The 8,697-nt window shown below is 42.1% G+C and overlaps 2 protein-coding genes across 6 annotated transcripts; one reads left to right on the forward strand and one right to left on the reverse strand.

The window, feature by feature from the left end:
- Window positions 1-193: 193 nt before the first annotated feature.
- On the reverse strand, window positions 194-7,674 carry NCBP2 (nuclear cap binding protein subunit 2). 5 transcript variants are annotated; one of them, XM_081301060.1, is made up of 4 exons: window positions 7,537-7,674; window positions 4,330-4,511; window positions 2,342-2,480; window positions 194-1,816 (listed from the first exon to the last, which is right to left on the reverse strand). In XM_081301060.1, the coding sequence occupies exons 1-4, from the start codon at window positions 7,612-7,614 to the stop codon at window positions 1,745-1,747; spliced, it is 471 nt and encodes a 156-aa protein (XP_081157186.1). In that variant the 5' UTR covers window positions 7,615-7,674; the 3' UTR covers window positions 194-1,744. The 5 variants fall into 5 exon arrangements, with proteins under 5 accessions (XP_081157186.1, XP_081157187.1, XP_081157190.1 ...); XM_081301061.1 differs by having other exon boundaries at window positions 7,481-7,617; XM_081301064.1 differs by lacking the exon at window positions 7,537-7,674 and adding an exon at window positions 7,441-7,499.
- A 40-nt stretch (window positions 7,675-7,714) lies between these two features.
- NCBP2AS2 (NCBP2 antisense 2 (head to head)) lies at window positions 7,715-8,565 on the forward strand. The gene has a single exon (XM_081301065.1). It carries the CDS (start codon window positions 7,840-7,842, stop codon window positions 8,137-8,139), a length of 300 nt encoding a protein of 99 aa, XP_081157191.1. The 5' UTR covers window positions 7,715-7,839; the 3' UTR covers window positions 8,140-8,565.
- Window positions 8,566-8,697: the final 132 nt, after the last annotated feature.

The following is an 8,697-nucleotide window of genomic DNA, read 5'->3' on the forward strand; positions in this document are numbered from 1 at the left end:
GTTCCCTTAATTCAATGCTAAATTGTTTTCATAAGAATGTCCATGTTCTTTCTTCACCTGAAGCCATAACTAGATACAAATGTCATATTGAAATGAACATGTAAATTTTGTATATTTATTCAGAGTCTCCCCAAACTCATTTACAGACAGCCCAGAGTAAAAGAGTTCTAGAACAAATCCTTTTATAGGAGAGGAAAAAGGCCAAGACAATAAGTTGATCCAGCTTTATTGAAATCTGTTATAGAAGACAGTTCAAATAAGAATCAGTCTTTGGTTTTAAGGCCTGTAGAATCTGAGTTTTTTCACCACACAAGAATACAAAATATTAGTTTAAACTACAGTGTAAAAACATTCTAAAAATGAATACTGTGTCCTGATTAAATGTTTGCAAATGGTTTATTCCTAAGCACTAACAACTGTTATACCTCTTTATAAAAAATTCAAACAGTTTGGAATTTAATGAGAAAACCCACATTTATTGTAACATGAAAGCTGTTCATGTTCAACCCCAATTTTCACAAACTACTGGAAGATACTTTGAAAAATAATTCACATATTTTTCATATCAGGGAAAATTATTCTCACATATAATATCAGAAATCATCTCTTGCCTTACAAATGTAAAATAAATTCTCTCTAATCCCCTGGCTTGAGCCATAGTATGGACAATTTGGGAAAAATAAAACAGACTTCAGTATGAGAAGTAGCTGAAATAGACACTTTCTTTAGGAAGCCTTCCTCTGTTTTTGTAAAGTATTCTCTCAATCATCAAGCTCTTCTAAAAAGAACCCATTCTATTCCCAAGACTAATTAAAATGGAAAGAATAAATCTGATGGCCCGTACAGCACACTTTGTCATGTCAAGGCAATCCCTTAACTTACATTTCCTACTAATAGCGTCTTCCCCGACTCACCACACCCACTAGAATATGTGAGGTTCTCTATTACAAATCCTTACTTCTTGTTGTTGCTAGCTTTAGGTAAAACATCTTTTGAAAAATGTGTATAATTCTTCAAACCCTGTACCTAGTTTCTGAATATGTAAGGAATAGAAGCGGGACATGTCCCTGAGACCATCTCAGGTTTACTTACTTCTATGCCAACTATTTAGGAAAGTCCCTTGACCCTTTAGAGATTGAATTTGTTTTCAATGTTGAATTTTATTCAGTTGTCAGACACCTGTTGCTAATTTAGAACAAAGCTATACCACACAGCAAAATTCCATTTATTAAACTTTATCTCATGCAAACTTAAATTTTAAAAAATAATCATTCCAGGCCCTAATGTAGATCATGAACCTACTTAAGACACAAACATGGTAAAACAAGTTTTTACATTTTTCCATCTTCCTTTAAAAAGTGTGGCATTTTTGGCCGACAGAATAATCAACATTATAAATCAAACCTGTTGCTAAGGAACACTTTGTGTGTGGGGGGGGGGGGTGGATGTTTCTGGGGATCAAACCAGGGTCTTGCACATGTGAAGTAGGCACTGTATCTGAGCCACATCCCCAGAGAACACAATTTTAGACCTGGTAACAGAAAATCATCTGGTAACTTGACACATGACCAATATTCTAAGACTAGAATTAAAGGCATTCTTTTGTATTGTCCTTTAATAATTTTCAGAGGAAACCATGTAAAGGCTTCTAGCTCAGTAGAGACATTGATCAGACTGTGGGTAATGTTCTTCAACAAACAACAGGCCAGTGGAGGGAATTTTGCACTGATGGGGCTCTCACCACTCACTGCTTTTGTGCCAGCTTTCCATAGCCACCTCTCCCAGCATCATAGTCTTGTCGATACTCATCTCGAACCTTAAGTGAAAAAGAATACACAAAGTACAATATAGAGAAGACTGGTATAACATGCACTGCCCACAACATGTCAGACAAATAGCTGAACCTTTTCAGATGTCATATGAACATGCAGACAAACCTGTGTATTAGGTTCTGTGGTGTTTTGGGGTTTGGTTTTGGGTTTGTTTGGTGTGTGCATATGGTACTGGGGACTGAAACTAGGACCTCACACTTGCTTGGCAAGTGCCCCACCACTGAGGGTACACCCCTGTATTAGACTCTAAGACAAACCCATTTCAGTGTATTTTGCTTTCGTTCTAGACACAGATGTAAAATACCTAGCCCCTAGCAGAAGTTCAACAACAAGTGCTTATTGAAATGAATAGCATATGCTATTTCAAGGTTTAAAAAATTCACCAAAACCAATGGGTGGTTTTCTCCAGGGTTATAGGCAGAAATTAGAAAAAGAGTAAAAACAGTTTGAAAAAACAACTATCATTATGACTAGAATCCTAGGCAGGGTTTGGCCCAGAGACTGCATACCTGGCCCCCTGATCGCCCACGTCCATACTGCCTGCCCTCCTTAAAACCTGCATCCCAGTCTGTGCGAATGATCCGGTCATCCAGACGTGTTCCATTTATATACCGCATGGCATTTTCTGCATCTGCTCTTGAATAGTATCTTAAGTTTAAGTGTTAAGGAACATTGCATTTCTCCAAATGTTTGGGGAAGCATCTAAATGAACCTGAATTGTTAAGGAAAAAGTACAAAAACAAATCCAGTCAGATGGAGTTCAAAGACTATTCAGCTTACACAAGCCTACTGGTCCAAAAGCACTTAGGTAAAGAAAATATAATACTTATATAGGGCTATCTTGGTTATGATTTCCTGGCTATCCCTATTAATATTTATTTGGTCAATCCCCCTTTTTTTTTTTTTTTTTTTTTTTTTTGGCATATGTGGTGCTGGGGATCAAACCCAGGGCCTTGTGCATGCCAGGCAAGCGACCACTACAGCAATATCCTCAGCCTTGTCTCCGTATTTTGAGTTGCAAAATTTATAAAATATGTTGCAGGTTTAAACCACAAACTATGCACTTCTTATCCAAGAACTGGCATCCAAATTGGGTGCTGATATTAAAGAACAATCTTCATAAAAAGAGGTCACAGTGTGTATGGAAGTACCACTACATTTCACTAGATGGAAAAATTTCAAAGTATTAACCAGGTTAGGAGTTCCCAAACATTTAATCAGTTTTACTCTACATGGTATTTTTTAAAATCTCTAAAAGCAATTCTGAGGACTGGGGTTGTGGCTCAGTGATAGTGCACTTGCCTAGCATGCGTGGGGCACTGGGTTCAATTCTCAACACCACATACAAATAAATAAAATAAAGGTCCACCAACAACTAAAAAATATATTTTAAAAAGTAGTAATAAAAAAATAAAAGCAATTCTGATTAACAGCTGGGTTTGGGAAATGCTGATTTAGACTTTTTTCTCATCTTTACACAAGTAGGGAAACACTTGGTAAAATTCGTATCTAGCACCTATATAATGCCTAGAACATAGTAGGCATTCAGTAATCTTTGTTAAATGAATGAAATAAATGCTAGAGAAAAACAACTAGCACTAGCAGTCTCTCTTTGATACTTTCCATCATGATTGTTGACCTTTGACCTATAAGGCAAATGGAAACACTCTGATCCTTAGACTGATTACCTACTAATTTATAGATGGAGCCTTTTGTTTTTTCATTGTTTTCCCCATGAATTACTCTGTGCCACTGCTACCAGAAAACAAAACCTGAGAAAACTGGACCCTTGTGTTTGGAGAGAGAACTGAAAAGCTTGCTTGGCCCAGAAATCAGAAATCATAAATTTGTTCTTCAGTTGTGTAAAAAGAAAGATTTCCAACATACAATGTACAGCTTTTCTTCAGTAATTTTTCTTGTTCTTCATTGTCACCCTAGAATTTCAGAGACAAACATTGCAACTTGAAAAAAAAAATCCAAGTGGGGCTGGGTACACACCTGTAGTCCTAGCTACTCATAAGCTGAGGCACAAGGATCATTTGAGCCCAGAGTTTGAGAAAGCCTGGGCAACATAGGGAGCTCTAACTCAAAAAAAAATGTGATGGGTTCAGAAGCAGGACTTCTGGTTTAAGCTGATAAGAATGAATGCATTCTTTCTTCTCAAGATCCCATTAAAATGATAGGAAAGAAGCATACATGAGAAGGCCATTAGCTAATGATCAGAGACTGAAAAAAACTGATAGGGCTGTGATATACCTCAATGATAGAGAGCTGGCATACAGTGTTCGAGGTCCTGGGTTCAATTCCCAGTACCAGAAAACAAAACATGAATTCAGAATAGAACACAAAATTACTAGTTTTCACAGCATCCGAATGTAGACAAATGGAAGAAAAGGTACAGACAAGCAAAGGGATAAAGCTAATATCCAGTTTTTCAAAAATAGGCAGCCAACCACTACCTTGGTTCAACAGTTACATTAGACACCAGGAAGGATACTCCACAAAACAGAATCCACATGCTGTTTTTTTTACTTTATCCAGACCCATAATTATCTTCTTTATGTCACCACTTTTGCTGAAGAGTTCATAAATTTGTTCTTCAGTTGTGTAAAAAGAAAGATTTCCAACATACAATGTACAGCTTTTCTTCAGTAATTTTTCTTGTTCTTCATTGTCACCCTAGAATTTCAGAGACAAACATTGCAACTTGAAAAAAAAAAAGCCTTGCTTAAATAATATTCCTAAGTATGGTTTTTAAAATAATGTCCGAGGCCAAATGTGATGGTACATGCCTGTAATTCCAGCTACTGAGTAGGCTGAGGCAGGACGATTGCAAGTTCTAGGCCAGCCTGTGCAACTTAGTGAGACCCTGTCTCAAAAAAGCTGGATTTAGCTCACTGGTAGAGCACTTCTGGGTTCAATTCTCAGCATGAGTTGGGGGAAATCATTAATTCTTATTTAGAAATCAGATTCTCACTGGGCATGGTGGCACACGCTTGTAATCTCAGTGGCTTGGGAGGCTGAAACAGGAGGATCAAAGCCAGCCTCAGCAAAAAGCAAGGCACTAAACAGTGCCTCAGTGAGACCCTGTCTCTAAATAAAATACAAAAAAAAAAAAAAAAATAGGACTGAGGATGTGGCTCAATGGTTGAGTGCCCCTGAGTTAAATCCCCAGTACCCAGGGGAAAAGAAAAAAGAAATCAGATTCTCTCACCCACCAATACTGCAAATACCTTGTCAAAAGGAGGGGTGGTGCAGGAGGTATTCCCTCTCTCCTGCCTCAGGCTACGTACAAGTAGCATGCCTTTTTTCTTGCATACTAAAATCCTGAGCACTGGATCCTTCTCTAATGGCCCAAGTCTAAATTCCAGACCTTGACCCATTATATTAGAAAGGTCCCATTTATCCTCTGTAGTAAAAAATAATAATTATTATTTCTAGAGCTAGTATTCCCCTGGTAATATTCCCATAGAGACTATCCAAAACAACAACTGCTTTAATAATTTATATGCTCATGTATTTTTTTCTTCTGAGCGTAGGAGAATTTTTTTTTTTCAGTGCTGGATATTGAACCCCATGGGCACTATACCACTGAAAGACATCCCCAGCCCTTTTCATTTTGAGACAGGCTGGCCTTCAACTTGTAATCCTCCTGCCTCAGCCTCTGAAGTAGCTGGGATTACAGATGTGGGCCACCACACCTAGCACTTTCTTAACAGGCTTTCTAATTTGAAGACAGGATGAATCCAGAGACAGAAGTATGAGCTTTAGTCAATACACTTGACAATCCCTGGGGACAAGATGGCTCATCATGAGTGAGACATTGATACTTTAGATGCTGAATTGACACATTGAGGACAAATGTGATTAAACAGAAGGCCAATCAGTAGACCTATTCTCAGACCCTTCTGATCCAGATTGTTGAGAGCCACAGTTTAGTCGGAATGACGCCTGGCATTTTGCTAGAGGGAATGGTTGAAAGGTGACCCTGCTCTGGGATTAGGGCAGCTCCAGGATTAGGGTGGATCCTGCTGCCTTGGGCGCCCGCTACTTTGGAGTTCCCACTGAGTTCTCACTGGGGTTTTGGGAGAATTGGCGCGGAGTCTATATCTTAATTAAAACAGCTATGGTATACTTAAGGTATGATATTAATGTGGATTCCATTTAGGGTACCCTAGATATTCCACATGACAATATACTACATCTAAAATAGTAGACTTTAGATTGTAGAAATGAACCCTTTCAATTTTAATCTTGTAGGATAGATGCTGACACAGATGGTCATGATGTGGAACTAATAAGAACTGTAAAAGTTGCAGAAATAAAAATCATGCTTGGCACGTTTTGGTTTTGTTTTGTAGGGGATGGTTGAACCCAGGGGCACTTAACCAGGGGCCCTTTTTATTTTTCATTTTGAGACAATGTCTTTGCTAAGTTGCTGAAGCTGCCTCAAACATGGGATCCTCCTGCTTCAGCCTCCCAAATTGGTGGAATCACAGGTGTGCACCACCTCATCCTGCCTGGCACACAGCATTTTAAAACTGAAATATAAGAGTGTCTTCAATTTGGCCTCAAATTCCCGGTACCAGGTACAAACACATTCTACACACCTACCTTCTCTTATATGCACTTCCCTTCCCAGTTGCAAGGGGAATGTCTCCTTTTCTGAATGCTTAAAACCTGTCCCTCTCTACTCCTGATTCTCCTTTAGATTTTATTTGCCTCCATTTACAATCCCTACTAGAGATTTGAGTTGTTAGGATGCAGAAACTGCATTTCCCCCATCCCTCCTGGGGCTCAGAGGAATGCTTTGACAACAGCACCGGGTAAACATTTATGAAATAACTGAGTTGCAGGGTGAGTTGGCGCACACCTGTAGGAGGATCTCAAGTTCGAGGTTAGCCTGGGCAACGCAGAGACACCAGCCCCCCCACCTCAAAAAAATTTAAACAGGGCTGGAGAAGTAGGTCAGTGGTAAAGCACCCCTAGGTCTAATCCCCATTAAATAATTAGGTTGAGTGGCCAGAGCACACAATCCCACCCCCACCTTTACTAATTCAGAAAAGATTACCTGCAGCCCTCTCCCCTTTCCACAGAATGTTGTGACATACCCTAAACTAAATTTCCCTCTTCTGAAATCCAGCAATTATCGATCTTGATATCCAGTTATCAACGTGCTCGGGTTGGCTATCTCCTCTCTCCACTCGGAGGCCTCCATGTCTCCCACCCAAAATGGAGAATTTTGTTGAATAATCGTACTAAAGAAAGAAAAGATTCGGAGCGCCAAATGGCATTGGTTGATTTAAAAAAAATAATAATTTAAGAAAAAGCCCCGGTATCTGGATAATGCGCCTCCACATACCCTGGGAGTGAATAGGGAACCCCATTCCTGTCATCACAATTTCCCAGGCACAGCCTGTGAAAACAAGCCACCACTCTGCCGCTCGAACCTCTGCACTGGCCCAGGTACAGGCAGCGGCTGCAAGGCAATGGGAAAGCGAGTCTGATATTTCTATCAAAGTGGCTTCAGTGAAACTCAAACGCCCTTCAGGCATCCAACCCCTGCTTCCCAGCAGGCACTAGGACCCCACTTCACATTTCAGGATACCAAGCAGAATGCAAGACGACACAATGAGACAAGTGCAAACCGTTCCTCAGCGTTCTGGCCCAGGGCTTGACCCTCTCGTGGCCCGGCTCTCCTCACCCGGAAGTGCTGGTCCCGGTACTGGCTCAGCTCCACGTAGGAGTCGCTGCGCAGCGCCTTCAGGAGGCCACCCGACATAGTGCAGAGAGGTCGACAAGGACGAGTAACTCAGGGATCAACCGGAGAGCCGCGGCTCTGGCGGAAGCGGAAGCGCGCGGAGGGCAGCAGAAAGTGGAAGTCGTCGGATCCAATCCCAGCTCGGCAGTGTCGTCATCACTCGGGCGCACACGTGGTCCGTTGTCTGAGGCGGCCGATCGGAAGGCGAGAACGGCGTGTTCCCAGTTCCGGGGTGCTCAGAAAAGGATGGTTCTCCGGCGTCTGTTGGCTGCTCTGCTGCACAGCCCGCAGTTGGTGGAACGTCTGTCTGAGTCGCGGCCCATCCGGCGTGCGGCCCAGCTCACGGCTTTCGCACTGCTGCAAGCGCAGCTGCGCGGCCAGGACGCGGCCCGCCGCCTACGGAAAGTCGCTGCCGAGCCCGTGAGCTCCCTAGGCCGCCGCGTTGCGCGATTCAGAGACACTTTCACCCAGGAGCTACGTCGCGGTCTCCGGGACCGCCAGCGGCCACCGCCAGATAACCATAGGGGCCCCGGGGCAAACTCGTAAGCTTGGACTGGGATGGTCCGAGGTCGCCTACTTTCCCATTTGTACGGTACACCGACCTTGGCGTTAAGCAGTCCTCCCAGGCCCTGCTCACAGCTTCGAATCCTGATTCAGATTATCGACCTTCAGACGTCCGGCTCTTAAGAGCTCTGGCCAAACCGACATCTTCGTCGAAATCTCGTGATTGAGCAGGGTACAATGTGGAGAAAGCTTTTAAAGACTCACAGGTAGGCTGGACCCAGGTGTAACATAGCCATGGACACACATCCAGAAAGAGCGCCTGTCCTCTGCAAATGGAACTAGAATTCTTGGTAGATGCTGCTGCGGCTGCACCTGTACAGCCAGGTACTAATTCCAGAGAAGATCGTGGATTGAAAGACAACCTTGCAGCTGCCAAATTCTCTGATTAAATGTGTGAGCTGATTAAAAGGCATGAGTGGGTACTTCTCTGACAAGATAGATTGGGAATTCTGGGGATTGTAGGCTCATGGTAATATGGTTAACACATTGAATGCTATTCTGTGCTGGCACTTGCTAATTGCATTCTGTGATTTATCTAAC

The sequence above is a fragment of the Spermophilus citellus genome (genome assembly GCF_964194105.1).
Source record: "Spermophilus citellus genome assembly, chromosome: 7".
Taxonomy (NCBI): Eukaryota; Metazoa; Chordata; class Mammalia; order Rodentia; family Sciuridae; genus Spermophilus; species Spermophilus citellus.